The sequence below is a fragment of the Oncorhynchus clarkii genome, chromosome 18, assembly GCF_045791955.1.
Source record: "Oncorhynchus clarkii lewisi isolate Uvic-CL-2024 chromosome 18, UVic_Ocla_1.0, whole genome shotgun sequence".
NCBI lineage: Eukaryota > Metazoa > Chordata > Actinopteri > Salmoniformes > Salmonidae > Oncorhynchus > Oncorhynchus clarkii.
Window position 1 is genome coordinate 21,661,345 of NC_092164.1, and position 16,193 is coordinate 21,677,537.

The 16,193-nt window shown below is 40.8% G+C and overlaps 1 protein-coding gene across 2 annotated transcripts in view; it reads right to left on the minus strand.

The window, feature by feature from the left end:
- Nucleotides 1–404: 404 nt before the first annotated feature.
- LOC139373191 (inactive dipeptidyl peptidase 10-like) overlaps nt 405–16,193 on the minus strand; it is a 40,135-nt gene continuing 24,346 nt past the window's right edge. The window contains exons 8-26 of one of the 2 annotated variants that reach the window (XM_071113372.1): nt 14,413–14,533; nt 13,546–13,700; nt 11,739–11,836; nt 9,665–9,788; nt 9,510–9,548; nt 9,206–9,313; nt 8,975–9,066; nt 8,745–8,792; nt 8,395–8,516; nt 7,993–8,040; nt 7,374–7,472; nt 7,130–7,199; nt 6,642–6,836; nt 3,514–3,568; nt 3,329–3,425; nt 2,985–3,043; nt 1,857–1,953; nt 1,653–1,726; nt 405–1,388 (exon numbers count right to left, since the gene is read on the minus strand). In XM_071113372.1, the coding sequence (XP_070969473.1) occupies nt 1,248–1,388; nt 1,653–1,726; nt 1,857–1,953; nt 2,985–3,043; nt 3,329–3,425; nt 3,514–3,568; nt 6,642–6,836; nt 7,130–7,199; nt 7,374–7,472; nt 7,993–8,040; nt 8,395–8,516; nt 8,745–8,792; nt 8,975–9,066; nt 9,206–9,313; nt 9,510–9,548; nt 9,665–9,788; nt 11,739–11,836; nt 13,546–13,700; nt 14,413–14,533 (1,842 nt within the window). In that variant the 3' untranslated portion in view covers nt 405–1,247. The remainder of the gene's footprint in view (nt 1,389–1,652; nt 1,727–1,856; nt 1,954–2,984; nt 3,044–3,328; nt 3,426–3,513; nt 3,569–6,641; nt 6,837–7,129; nt 7,200–7,373; nt 7,473–7,992; nt 8,041–8,394; nt 8,517–8,744; nt 8,793–8,974; nt 9,067–9,205; nt 9,314–9,509; nt 9,549–9,664; nt 9,789–11,738; nt 11,837–13,545; nt 13,701–14,412; nt 14,534–16,193) is intronic. The other variant, XM_071113371.1, reaches the window with a different exon arrangement.

The following is a 16,193-nucleotide window of genomic DNA, read 5'->3' on the forward strand; positions in this document are numbered from 1 at the left end:
ATTTTCACACATGTGGATGAATGTACATTGCCCCTGTCAAATACACCTAATACAATCAAGTGAAGATGAATGGGAAACAACTACTATAACAGGGATATCATACCCAATGTGTGCATTTGTTTGTATTATATGCAATAAATGAAGAGAACAGCAATAACCTCCAACCTGTATGCTCTCATAACTTACCCTCTGAACCACTGGGACACTGAGTAGCCAATGGTTACTCAAGCAGGATTAAAGACCTCAGATTCACGGTCGTTCCAGACATCTGAATTCTGTGCAGAATATATCATTTTGAGCCCCATATTTACTTGGCTCGCAGATGGAAAAGTCAACAGAAAGTCTCTCAATATGAGACCCAGAGAGACCTGTCATGGACATTTCATTGGCAGAACACAGTTGTTTTCTTAAGTTATTTATTGTTCAATGAATCCAAAGACAATGGCTATTAATCTGAAGTGTAACAAACCGCAGCAAAAACAAAGACTATTCATTCACACAATATTCGAATAGATCACCCCCTGTAACACACATCTCAAAAATATACACACTGTATACTGTAAACGTACAGCTGAAAACAGCGTGTCATAAAGACATGAAAAATAGCACTTTATCAAATAATATGGCACTATATCGTATGTAACGTCACCTAATATGTGTGCATGTCAGCAACTGAAAGTAAAATTGAAGCATTATTAGTGCACAGATAGGAATGGGATAAGACAGACGGAAAGCGGTAGAGTTGTGTTGATGATGCTTAGTACAATTGGAATAATGTGGATAAACGTGGGCTTCAACAAAAGCATGCTTTCACAGTATAACGATACAGCTGATGGTAAATGCTGTGAAGGGAGAAACCAGTGTATCACTGAGTGGAATTAAAAAAATGTCAAAAATAACATTTAACTCTCAGATTTTGTCCATCAACCATTGTGCTGTTCTACCAATAGAAAGCCTCCGTGATCTGTAGTCCTGCATTTTGCAAGCACGCACGCACGCACACACCAAACACACACACACACACACCACATTACCCCACATCAGCCATGTCTTGCCTACATTGGACACCTAATCAACAGCCAACAGCCCTCGCGAGGGCAGAGCAGTCACTGTACTGCTTCAACATAGCGATCCCAGATCCACACACGGCCCGTCTGCACGTCCTCCTGTCAGTCACCATCTAAACCTAACCCTGTCAGTCATCATCTAACCCTAAACCTGTCAGTCACCATCTAACCCCAACCCTGTCAGTCATCATCCTCTTTGCCTATCTCTTCAGGTAGCGGTGTGCTGAAGTCCTGAAAACATGTTCTGAAGTAGCCAACCAGGGACTCAGACAGGTGCTGTTGGCTCTGCAGGGACAGGAAGTGGCCCTCGTCTGGGTAAAGCTGTCTCAAACAAAGGTCAAAGGTCAAACACAAGGTCATTGGGACTGTTATTCCTGTAGTGAAGTGTGGTTACTCGTTTATCAGTTAGAAGGAACAAGAAAGTCAATTCATGTTTTTCGTATTGTGTGTGTGTGTGTGTGTGTGTGTGTGTGTGTGTGTGTGTGTCGCAAATATATTGGCTAGCAATCAAAATCACTTCAATAATCACATTATGTAATCACTCATTCAACATTTTCATTCAAATTTGTGGATCACGGCTCGTACCTGCATTGTGTAGTTCGCTCCAACTTTGATCAAGTGCTTAATCAACTCCGCTGAATGTTGGAAATGAACATTTGCTGAGAAAAGAACAAAGAAACACCAATTGGTTTCGCAAATTGTCTTTGAAAACAACACAAGGCCAACCGCTGATTACGACGTACTTAGGATCGTCTATTTTCCATTTCTGTTGGACAAAAGGGTAATTACCATCAGCTGTTCCGTGAATCAACAGAAAATCCGGTCCTTGGGGTCCTTTCATCATGTTTCCTTGCAGTCCTTTCATATTTGGAAGCACTCTAGAAACCTTAGAGAATAGACATGGGAGACAGTGTAACCTCAAGGTTTTCTGTTTTATTGAACCTTGATCTTGACAGGGAGTCATGCAGAGACCAAGGTCTCTTTCACAGATGAGCCCTGTAAACACATCAATACACATCAATACACACTTCAATGTTCCCATCAATATTCACACCAATATACACATTAATATACAGCATACACATCAATATACGCATCAATAGTCACATCAATATTCACACAGCAATATTCACATCAATATACACTATAAACATCAATATACACATAAATAAGCAAAACAAACCCTCAGGTTTGAAGAGAAAACAATATCTGAGGGAAAACCAACCACAGCAGTGAATAAAGGATTTGTGAAAAGATTACGATATACAACTAGTCTTGTTGAATCAGACTGCTCACTTATTCCTTCACTTCACAATCAATGCTGAGCACAGTGTCCAGTCTGGTTGAGCCAGGCTACAATACAGGACTGGATCAAACCTGTCTAGCACCCCCAGGGGATCCAGTGTGTTGCTTCATTAACAGAACGTGTTCATGTCTTTTTCCATCTACCTCTCAGGACTGTATGAGTGATGCCCTGCTGTTTGTTAACAATCATTTTGACCTGCTTCTCTGGACTAGCATCATTTACATTTTAAATGGCTCGAACTGTGTGGCCCACATATCAACAACCCACTTTCAGGGAGACACTTTCACCGATTACACTGTAATCTCACACAAGTTATTATTCTGACTGATGAACAATACCTGGCCCATGAACACCCAACACACACACACACACACACACACACACACACACACACACACACACACACACACACACACACACACACACACACACACACACACACACACACACACACACACACACACACACACACACACACACACACACACACACACGCACACGCTTCAGTGTGACAGTTCCCACTGTTCCCCAATCTGCTGTGATAAACTGTAGAACCCACAAATAGAAAACCATCAATAACACCAACAGATTGACTGTGATAAACAACTTACTTGATATCTGTTGTCGTTCTTTGACGTCAGGCCAAAGTACCGCTCTGAAAATGCCGAAGCTTCGTGTAGAGAAAGTACACAACGTTTCAAAAAAATTATTCAGTTCTTTCAACTCCAATTTCATTGATAATCAAATTTGTACAGTATTTCATGTCATTTGTTGTGGAAAATGTACTCACACAAAACACACAGCACCGGTCTCCCAATCCTTGATTGAGCCTAAACCTAGACTGAAAAGCTATTTCAATGGAGATTGTCCATTCAGCTTGCTTTTCAATCCAGGACTAGGTTTAATCTGTCAAGGAAGCTGAACGAAAGGGTAAGATCATGGAAACATTACTCACCGTAAAGTTTCCAGTCAACCACTGGGGAATTAGCAGCCGCACACTTAATCAGCGCAGTGGACCTCAGAAGCATCAAGGTGAGGTAAGCACCGTATCCCTGGAAAGAGAAGAAACACCTTCACTTGTTGAACACGCCCGTGAGTGTGAAGCATGGTGATCAACTGAAAGACAGCAGTTAAACTTGCCTTTCCGTAGATTCCGATCCGCGCGCGGTCAATGTATGGGAGTGTCATCAAGTATCTGTAATAAGTCAATAAAAACAACCCAAAACCGAATGACTAATTATTTTTCCAGACATTTCATGAGGGCTTTAACACAGATGACTGACAGGGAAGTTTAAGAGTGTACAACCATGCCATACATTTTCAATGAATTTCAATGGAAAGGGGAAAATACTGCATTCTGTCTTATCTTATGGTATTGTATTATATCATATTGTATGGCATCGTATCACACTGTATATCACATCTCATGTATTGCATTGTATATAGTATATTATCATCTAGTAGTGTATATTGCATCGTATATTTTTATTTACCTTTATTTAACTAGGCAAGACAGTTAAGAACAAATTCTTATTTTCAATGAAGTCCTAAGAACAGTGGGTTAACTGCCTTGTTCAGGGGCAGACCGACAGATTTGTACCTTGTCAGCTCGGGAATTCGAACTTGTAACCTTTCGGTTGCTAGTCCAATGCTCTAACCAGTAGGCTACCCTGCCGCCATATTGTATATTATATATATTACATACAGTGCCTTGCGAAAGTATTCGGCCCCCTTGAACTTTGCGACCTTTTGCCAAATTTCAGGCTTCAAACAAAGATATAAAACTGTGTTTTTTTGTGAAGAATCAACAACAAGTGGGACACAATCATGAAGTGGAACGACATTTATTGGATATTTCAAACTTTTTTAACAAATCAAAAACTGAAAAATTGGGCGTGCAAAATTATTCAGCCCCTTTACTTTCAGTGCAGCAAACTCTCTCCAGAAGTTCAGTGAGGATCTCTGAATGATCCAATGTTGACCTAAATGACTAATGATGATAAATACAATCCACCTGTGTGTAGTCAAGTCTCCGTATAAATGCACCTGCACTGTGATAGTCTCAGAGGTCCGTCAAAAGCGCAGAGAGCATCATGAAAAACAAGGAACACACCGAGATACTGTTGTGAAGAAGTTTAAAGCCGGATTTGGATACAAAAAGATTTCCCAAGCTTTAAACATCCCAAGGAGCACTGTGCAAGCGATAATATTGAAATGGAAGGAGTATCAGACCACTGCAAATCTACCAAGACCTGGCCGTCCTTCTAAACTTTCAGCTCATACAAGGAGAAGACTGATCAGAGATGCAGCCAAGAGGCCCATGATCACTCTGGATGAACTGCAGAGATCTACAGCTGAGGTGGGAGACTCTGTCCATAGGACAACAATCAGTCGTATATTGCACAAATCTGGCCTATATGGAAGAGTGGCAAGAAGAAAGCCATTTCTTAAAGATATCCATAAAAAGTGTTGTTTAAAGTTTGCCACAGGCCACCTGGGAGACACACAAAACATGTGGAAGAAGGTGCTCTGGTCAGATGAAACCAAAATTGAACTTTTTGGCAACAATGCAAAACGTTATGTTTGGCGTAAAAGCAACACAGCTCATCACCCTGAACACACCATCCCCACTGTCAAACATGGTGGTGGCAGCATCATGGTTTGGGCCTGCTTTTCTTCAGCAGGGACAGGGAAGATGGTTAAAATTGATGGGGCCAAATACAGGACCATTCTGGAAGAAAACCTGATGGAGTCTGCAAAAGACCTGAGACTGGGACGGAGATTTGTCTTCCAACAAGACAATGATCCAAAACATAAAGCAAAATCTGCAATGGAATGGTTCAAAAATAAACATATCCAGGTGTTAGAATGGACAAGTCAAAGTCCAGACCTGAATCCAATCGAGAATCTGTGGAAAGAACTGAAAACTGCTGTTCACAAATTCTCTCCATCCAACCTCACTGAGCTCGAGCTGTTTTGCAAGGAGGAATGGGAAAAAAATTCAGTCTCTCGATGTGCAAAACTGATAGAGACATACCCCAAGTGACTTACAGCTGTAATCGCAGCAAAAGGTGGCGCTACAAAGTATTAACTTAAGGGGGCTGAATAATTTTGCACGCCCAATTTTTCAGTTTTTGGTTTGTTAAAAAAGTTTGAAATATCCAATAAATGTCGTTCCACTTCATGATTGTGTCCCACTTGTTGTTGATTCTTCACAAAAAAACACAGTTTTATATCTTTGTTTGAAGCCTGAAATGTGGCAAAAGGTCGCAAAGTTCAAGGGGGCCGAATACTTTCGCAAGGCACTGTATATATATATATATATATTCTTTCTATATACCGTCCATAATGTCTATACATCCCATCATATGTAATTAAATATACACATATATATATATATATATATATATATATATATATATAGTTGAAGTCGGAGGTTTACATACACCTTAGCCAAATACATTTAAACTCAGTTTTTCACAATTCCTGACATTTAATTCTAGTAAAATTCCCTGTTTTAGGTCAGTTTGGATCACCACTTTTTTTAAGAATGGGAAATGTCAGAATAATAGTAGAGAGAATTATTTCTTTCAGCTTTTATTTCTTTCAACACATTCCCAGTGGGTCAGAAGTTTACATACACTCAATTAGTATTTGGTAGCATTGCCTTTTAACTGTTTAATTTGGTTCAAACGTTTCAGGTAGCCTTCTACAAGCTTCTCACAATAGTTTGGGTGAATTCTGGCCCATTCCTCCTGACAGAGCTGGTGTAACTGAGTCAGGTTTGTAGGCCTCCTTGCTCACACACGCTTTTTCAGTTCTGCCCACAACATTTCTATAGGATTGAGGTCAGGACTTTGTGATGGCCACTCCAGTATCTTAACTTTGTTGTCCTTTAGCCATTTTGACACAACTTTGGAAGTATGCTTGGGATCATTGTCCATTTGGAAGAGCCATTTGCGACCAAGATTTAACTTCCTGACTGATGTGTTGTGAAAAACTGAGTTTAAATGTATTTGGCTAAGGTGTGTGTGTAAACTTATGGCTTCAACTATATATATATATATATACACACACACACACACACTCTGGGCTCCAACATAGCTCATCCTAATATTTCTATATATTTTTATTGCATTCTTTTACTTTTATATTTGTGTGTATTGTTAGATATTGCTACACCCGTAATACATCTGTTAAATATGTGTATGCAACCAGAAAATGATGTCATATCTCATCACGTCACATGCTGGTCGTAGGTTACATACTCCAATGCAGCTATCTGGTCCTGAACATCCACGGTACCCAGGCGCTGGTGGACCTGCTGCAGGACTCTCAGGCCCCGGAAGCCTGTCCCCCTGCCATCCAGCCTGGCCACAATCACCTCATCACAACTGACCAGCACCGAGTCCCAACCCAGCTCATACTCATCACTCACCGACTGACTGCCAGGCCCACCATCACTAAGAGAGGGGCGGAAGGGGGAAGGAGAGAGAGAGAGAGAGAGAGAGGGTGGGTGGGTGGGTGGTTGATTCAAGCTTCTCAAACAAGTTAACTCATTTAAAGTTCCATATTATGTGAAAACATCTTCCCTGAATTAAAGAAAGCGTAATCTCACATCATGGAGTTGGAGTTAGAAAACCATTGTGTTTGTTCTCAAGGTAAAAGTTTTCAATTCTAAACGTATTGCTGAATGAAAATGTACTTAAGACTGTGTAACTATGTTAGAACGCTAGGAAAGAGGAGCGATGCTTACACAATCAAAAGAAGGCCATAGAGAAGAGATTCAGAAAAGTCAAGGGGATAGGTGAGTTTCAAAGGCAGCTCTGTGAGAAGAAAATATTGAATTACAGTAGTCATTAAAATAAACAATATACTGTAGCGAGAGAGCGAGAGAACGAGGAATAAAACGTGACCGGCAGACTATATAGCAGAGAGAGAGAGAGAGAGAGAGATATATAAAAATAAAGAAATATACACAGAAAGAAATGGTTAGTTACCAAAGTCTTCACTTGAAATAACCCTGACATCTGACTTCGAGATCTTTTTGATTTCCAAGGCAGCTCTCAGAGGCATGTTGTTGTCCAATATAAAGTAAGCTGTGAGGATAAAGTGTGAAAGTCACCATTATCACACTGCGTGTAAAGGGACACAAGGACACTGATCATATTGGGTATTAAACTGTGATGGGGAAAATCCATCAACAGATTGTTTCAAGAAGCAGATTCATTTGAGTTTGACATTTTTCTAATACAGCTGGCTGACTTCACATAGGCCACTGCATCTAAACCAGACGCCCTGTGATCCTTTGTTTTAGACGGTCAACAATCACATCATTTCAGTACAATTATGCCTCATATTCAGGATCATTGAAAAGCACCCAGGCATAAAAAAAACAACAACTCAATACCATTTGCATTAAAAACACTTCCCAGATGCTCATTTAAACCTTGCCAGAACATTTCATTTGGACAGCTGTTGAAAATCTATTTCACACGATGTGAAACACAGCCAACAATCTCGTGGCCAAATATGAAATAGGAAGCATTAAAACAGACTGGAAACAGTACAGTACAGTACAGGAGACGAGAGTTCATATCAATACTTAGTATTACTCACTGTTTACATCATTAAAACTCTGCAGCATCACAGATGGAGCACCGGGACCTGTGGAACAGAAGATACACTAGCAATACTGCTTTGCATCGTTTTGAGACTGAACAAACACTATGATATTCTAACATGGTTTTATAGTAGTATTGTAGCTACCCTAGCCTATGTAAGCCCAACGACGTCACCCGTGGGATATAGTTATTAGAGCAGTGGTTAGGAGACCCGGGCGCCATCTGCTACTATATCATAAAATACATAATGGCATAATTGACATAATTACTCCCTAACCATATCTCATACATTACCCAGAATAGGTTGGGTTTTTACTACAGTGGCTGTAATATATCCACATAAAGCTGTATTTCTCTGAATGATTTCCAGAAGGAAAAACACAGACCAGGCTCGTACCTTTACACTGTAGAATAACATGCTGTTTGTTCGGGCTGATGTCTGCATCAAAGAACGTGCATGCTTCCTGGTTCATCTCACAGGTCAAACATCGTTGAGAGAACAGACCAATAGTAGACGCACTGAAAGAGGGATTTTTTTTTTTTTTGTTTAGCACTTCTTCACATTCTTGAGATAATTGCATTTCAACAATGTACTACATCTATGCAATACGGATTGGCAAGTCAAACTGGAGCTGAATAGGGCTAACAGCTACTAGAATGCGGCTGAAATGTCTGGTGATACTGAGCAGAATATTTTCACCATGCGCATTTCTTCACGGGGGAAAATGTTTTAGAATCATTTCTCACCTGTACACGTGTCTCTTTTGTGGGGAGTCTTGAGTACCGATAAAATATCTATGTAGGTGAAAGCAGAATGACTTTAACTAGGGCAAGTGCAGGAATCTATAGTAACCAATAGAATAGTTCCAACAGAAGAGATGTTTGAAAAGAGAAAGAAAGGTCAACACTTGTTGAAGCTCATATCTGTGACATGAAATTATTCTCATAACTGATCTGAAAGGATCTGACACACTTACATGGTTTGCTCCCCCTCATCATAGGCTAATATCTTGGTGACCTCCCAGTTGCCTGACGTCAAGTGACGGGCATCATTTTGATCACTTCTGAACTGAGAAAAGACAAATTGTGATTTTTTTCGATGAAAAAACATGTAAAAAAAAAAAGAAAAAGAAAGTGAGCACTGAAAAAGCCGGAGAACGACAAGATAACCAATGTGAGTTTCAGAATTGGAGTATGACAGCACCCACCGATTTGGTGAACATGGCAATATGATGGAAGTCTCCTTGTCCCCCCTGCTTCACCGGTATGGTCAGGAAAAACCTACTCCCGTCCTTTGAAAACACTGGCTCCTGGTTCTGAGGACATTGGATTTAAGGGACAGTCAACGTGCATCAATTTCCTCTTTACTATTAGCATATAGATACAATACTCACTGTTTTAAAATTGCAGCACAATTTGGAGCAAATCGAGCCCACAATAGCATTCAAATAAAATGCTACTCGGTGGAAATATGAATTGCTAATATTATAGAACATTTACATTTCAGCTTACCTGTCTGGTGAGCCAGAGATCTGAAGCTTCCTCATGTTTCTGAAATTCAAGTGAAGGAACACGTCTTAGATCGAACATGGAGTACGACACTGACGACACCAATAAAACCCATTTCTAGTGAGGACCATCTTAGTGTAGGTGAAGGAAAAACCCACCTGTACACAGGATCCAACGGTGGCATCACACACAGTGATGAAGGACACGTTCTGGGGCCGGTTGAGCCATCGAACCGCTGCATGGGTGTTGCTGATCCACTTCACCATACTCACATAGTGTTCTCTGGGTTGACGTCAGACAAACATTCAGACGTATAGCAACTACTTCTCTGGGCCATTTGAATCATATTTCTGAATGATGGTTGTGTACTTGTGAATAGCACTTGATCAAACATGCACTGTGTAATGACGTTGCCCTCTTTGGGTACAGCAAGCCCCATCCCCCTCTCCCTGTCTCCTACACACAGGCTGCTGTGGTCAGAGAGAGGTTGTAAATTCCCGGAGGAGATTATCTCCTCATGGCCATAGTATAGAGACAGAGTGAATTTTCATAGTGAACAAAGGAATTTCTTCCACCTCACAGAACTTGAGGTCCGAGCAACATTTATGTTCTGGAGAAGGTATAAAAGATCGATGAAGAATCCAGCTACGAACTGGTCCGTTTGGTACAATTCGGTGAAACTCATGGGAGACAATACGGCAACATTACCATAATGCTGTTTATATAATAGCCTCAGATATGAGGTTTACATCTAATTGTTGTATAAGATGAATGAGTGAAGGAGATACTGTTTGATTTTGGACTGTTTAATGAAGGAAACTCCAATTCCCTTTTGAATTTAACTAAATCAGAGGACCACCCATGAGCCCAGTTAGGGTCGGGCATCCTGGGACAGGCCCTTTTCTGCAACTCCCGAATAAAAAACCCACTTTGAGAATTTCTCAACAGACCATGTTTCTCTCCATTACGAGAGGACAAAGGTTGCAGACCAGCTTACCTCGATAACGAGAGGGCCAAGGTTTGAGACCAGACTGCTGAATCTCTTAACCATCCCACGTGGTTAAACTCTTAGACTATCGATACCGACAGAATAAGAACAAGTCTTTGATATTAATTACTAGTCTGCAGCTAGGAATTCGGTATCATTGAATGCGAAGACCGACAACCGCCGAAACATCTATCCATAACGACATGAATGAATGTCACTCTGAACTATCCAATCTAACCACGACAGAGAGGGCGGACCTACTCTCCAACAGAAACTAACTTTCATCAGAAATCCCGACGACACACTGAGCGTAAATATATATATATATATTGATTGCAATTGTTCCCGAATGAGTGAGCGTTCATGTGCAAAGGATTAGCATTTCAATTGTTATAATTATCAACTGTGTGTTGTCTTATCTCAGCTGACCCCCACTTCCCTTTTGTACAATAAGCTGCCATGCCGGTTTAGCCCACTAGGGCACATTCCCCTATCATTTCTTGTAACCATATTTACTTTGTTTGTTTGTGTGTGCACTTCTGTGATTGTTTAGTTAGTTAATAAATAAATGATTTTAGACAATTGATTTATGGATGACTCATAGTGAAGACTGGGTTTGTGCAGATAACCAACAATTTACGATGCTTGGAATGAGACTAATGTGAGGTAAAATAAATAATTCATTAATTCAGAAGACTATTGATCAGATATGAAAATATCTGAAAAGTTATATCAGGAAAATTATAACTTTGACTTCCTAGTTAATTACAGTTACATGATTAATAAGTTTAATCACGTAATAGTAATTACAGAGAATCTTTGATAAAAACTAAAAATTCTTCATTTAATGATAGTAAAGACACGACAACTGCAACAATCAGGGGCAGACTGGCTGTTCATTTTTAGTCTATGGGCCTCTTTAACTTGGATTTTTCATGCAAAATGATCACTTTCTGGCTAATAATGGGGGAATATAATTTATGAATATAATGGACAGGTGTGGGGGTCTCAAGGAAAAAAATGGGCCGGTGTGTTAGAAATGACAATACCGATTTCTGGTCCCTGTCTGCCCCTGGAAACAATTAAACATGCATACATACAGATTCAATTGTCGAATACTGGTCAGAACGGTTTGTAAAGAAATAACATGCAAACACTAACCTGACATGCCTGGTGGCACCACAACAATTACAAATGTAGATTAAAAGAACTAAGGGGCTGCCAGAATGATGTGTCTTCCTCACCTTCCTTTCAAGCCATCAGGTGGTACCAGCTCCTGAGTGTGTGTGGGGCCGTACAGGTTCACCACCAACAGCCTGACTGTAGGATTGGGCTGGCCAGCCTGTCAGCAAACAGATCCTCATAAAGTCAATTATTAAGTATGCTGAGAAAAACAAATACTGTCGCTACACCGCTTTCAAACCAAGGTTCATAAACAGTGGATATTCAGCAACTCATTATAAACTATGCTAACTATCAATGTTTCAAATGACCTCACAGGTTATTATCTTCTTAACATCTTTGTTTTGCCTGGACCATTTGGATGTCTGTCCTAGCTTAACATCTTTGTTTTGCCTGGACCATTTGGATGTCTGTCCTAGCTTAACATCTTTGTTTTGCCTGGGCCATTTGGATGTCTGTCCTAGCTTATCATCTTTGTTTTACCTGGACCATTTGGATGTCTGTCCTAGCTTAACATCTTTGTTTTGCCTGGACCATTTGGATGTCTGTCCTAGCTTAACATCTTTGTTTTGCCTGGACCATTTGGATGTCTGTCCTAGCTTAACATCTTTGTTTTGCCTGGACCATTTGGATGTCTGTCCTAGCTTAACATCTTTGTTTTGCCTGGACCATTTGGATGTCTGTCCTAGCTTAACATCTTTGTTTTGCCTGGACCATTTGGATGTCGGTCCTAGCTTAACATCTTTGTTTTGCCTGGACCATTTGGATGTCTGTCCTAGCTTAACATCTTTGTTTTGCCTGGGCCATTTGGATGTCTGTCCTAGCTTATCATCTTTGTTTTACCTGGACCATTTGGATGTCTGTCCTAGCTTAACATCCAACCAGAGATCATCTCAGAGATGACCGAGCAAATCATACATTTTTTGAAAATCCCTGGAGGTAAGGAATGAACTGGCAGAATATCATTGTGAATACTTCATAAAGGCAGGCTTCTTTGTTCAGACAGATTTAGATGTGATAGAAGTAGGGCTGGCACGGTAAACAACGATTATGGATGAAGAACGTTATGTCTAAGTCGACAAACTTCACCTAAAAGCAGTAAGTAAGAGTAAGCCTGATTCACATCTAACAGCCGATGTAAGGAGAGATGAGAGAAGATAAAACTAGCCCGTTTGGAGTTCTGGAACGAACAGCTGACTGTAGACAGCCGGGCATTCAAAAAGACCAGACGTACAGTCAGGAGCCAGAGGAGAAGATGTGCTTCTTCTTTTTTTGTTGCTATTCGAACAGTTATACTTGTAACTATAACCGTGACCATTTGGCTGACAAATAACCGTAATCCAAAATTCCATAACCATCACAGCCTTTGTTAGAAGCGCTATTACCTCCTCCTATAAAATCTGAGCAGTGTTCTGATCATTTTGTCTAGTCATTTATTCAGTTTCCAATTTCCCTTTTGTTGAGGCTCCATAAACACTTGATCTATCAGAATATAAGACCTTGATGTGTGCAGTATTTGTAACCAACTCCGTGCACAGGATAATCAAGATAACTGGACAGCCATAGTTGTTGTTTCGACATGCCGTACACATAATACAACGCATCAGTCGATAGCACAGAGACATGACTTCCAAAGCTCAAATCTAGCATACTGTGTGTATCAACAAAGACACACAATAGTTATATCATCAGAACTGAAAATACTTTTTATTTTCTTTTTTTGTTGTTGTTGTTGCTAAAAAACCAATAGTGTTGTTTTTCCAACAAACAAGCACAATTTCACCAATGGGGGGCAAAATAATGACACAGACAAATGCATGCACTTTCTACAACAGCATGCGGTCCCATTATATTGCGTCTTTCCATTACCTTGGGGTATGGGTACTCCTGTGATCTGGGGTAGGGGCTGCCAGTGAACCGGGGCAGGAACATGTTGGGTACCAGGGTATCGTTGATCATGAGGAAGGCCAGTCTCTCTCCGTCAGGTGACCACCAGTGGACAATGTGTGACTGCAGAATCTCCTCTAAAAACACAAGGTTGAAACTACACTATCATTTTTTCCCTCCAGATCTAGTCCTATCCACGTGAATATAGGCTTCTTCTGTACACCAGCACTTGAAGCTGCTATATACTGTAAAGGATCAATTTGTTGTTGTCAGTGAAGTTTAAGAGAAAGTTCGAATTTGTATCTGCATCAATTGGAAATCTGTGTTTTACACAACCTCTCTGAAAATATGTCAAAAGGATGACAAATTAAGAATCTTACAGTTTTTTTTGGAACTTGATTTGGGTTGATGTAGATAAAAACATAAAAAAGTCAGGGCTACAATCCATCATTAAGGTGTAATTAATAAGTGCAAATGATGAATGAAATTGTCTCTGCTATCCCTGAGCATGGAACAATGTGTAGATTATGGCCCATTCATGAGGAGACTTAACACTGCTGTAGTGAAATAATGACATTCCTTCATCTATATTTAATTAACTTTGATAAAAAATTCTGAGTTAGTTCTCATTTATTCAATTATTCTTCGGAAATGGGACAAATATCGTTAGTAGTGTTAATTTTGAATTCTTATTCCATCCGTCCCCGAATGCGACTGAGAGCCGTTCAACTGTGAAAGTGATGAATTCCTTTGTGGCTGAACATTATTTATTTCCAATGCCTGGAATACCTTTCCTGACATTGTGTCCTTGGGTACGCCCTGAACCTGTAAATTGGCATTCAGACAAACCTTCATACAGCCAGTCAGCGATTCCATTAAATATGACTCCTTCCTCTCCCGACGAAGTAATCCTAAGAGAATTGCTCTGCACATCTGATTGGTAATAGATGTTGTTTTCAAAGATGTAGATCTGAAATGAGAGTAAGGAGAATTGCAATTGTGCTTTGCACGGTGGCTAAAAAACTATAACACAGCAAAAGCCAGACTCTGATTCCCATCAGTATCCTGCTTCAATACAGCACTAGCCCACTGCCAGGGAAATATGGTAGTGATTTTATTTTAAATTATGACTTATTTCTATCTATGATCCATATCAGGAATTAAAGTGCACCATAATAGGTAGTACCACGCTCTCCGCAGCCGATGTGAGTAAAACCTTTAGACAGGTCAACCTTTAGACAGGTCAACATTCACAAGGCCGCAGACTGATTACCAGGACGTGTACTGCGAGCATGCGCTGACCAACTAGCAAGTGTCTTCACTGACATTTTCCAACCTCCCTGTTCGAGTCTGTAATACCAACATGTTTTAAGCAGACCACCATAGTGCCTGTGCCTGCTTTGAAAGGCTGGTCATGGCTCACATCAATACCATCATCCATAGAAACAATAGACCCACTCCAATTTGTATTCCGCCCCAACAGATCCACAGAGGATGCAATCTCTATTGCACTCCACACTGCCCTTTCCCACCTGGACAAAAGGAAAACCTATGTGAGAATGCTATTCACTGACCACAGCTCAGCATTCAACACCATAGTGCCCTCAAAGCTCATCAATAAGCTAAGGACTCTGGGACTAAACATTTCCCCCTGCAATTGGATCCTGGACTTCCTGACGGTCCACCCCCCAGGTGGTACAGTAAGGGTAGGTAACAACACATCCGCCACACTGATCCTCCTCACAGGGGCCCTTCAGGGGTGCGTGCTCAGCCCCCTCCTGTACTCCCTGTAATCCCTGCGTCCGACCGCAAGGCACTACAGAGGGTAGTGCGAACTGCCCAGTACATCACTGGGGCCAAGCTTCCTGCCATCCAGGACCTCTATACCAGGCGGTGTCAGAGGAAGGCCCAAAAAATTGTCAAAGATTCCAGCCACCCGAGTCATAGACTGTTCTCTCTGCTACCGCATGGCAAGCGGTACCGGAGCGCCAGGTCTAGGTTCAAGAGGCTTCTAAACAGCTTCTAGCCCCAAGCCATAAAACTCCTGAACATCTAGTCAAATGGTTACCCAGACTATTTGCATTGCCCCCCCCCTTCCCTCCCCACACCACACCACAGCCACTTTCTGTTGTCATCTGTGCATGGTCACTTTGATAACTCTACCTACATGTACATACTACCTCATCTGGCCCCGCACATTGACTCTGTACCGGCACCCCCCCCTGTATATATTGTTATTTTTTTGCTGCTGCTCTTTAATTACTTGTTACTTTTATCTCTTATTCTTATCTGTCCTTTTTTGAAACTGCACTGTTGGTTAGAGGCTCGTAAATTAGCATTTCACTGTAAGGTCTACTACACCTGTTGTATTCGGCGCATGTGGCTAATACAATTTGACTTGATTTGATATTGATGAATTATTATATATTGCTAAACTTCAGTATTCTCTTTTTCAATCAGTTCCTTGAACACGTTCACCTTTGTACCCTTTTAACAATCAAGTGTACTTCGTTAGGTCGCCAGATGTCTGGCCAGACAAAAATCACATGCTGGGTTTTGTTTGTGACCAAACAAACTCTGAACAGAGTAACAGAAGCGCAAAGATGTCTTGTCTGGATAAGTGTAGTATG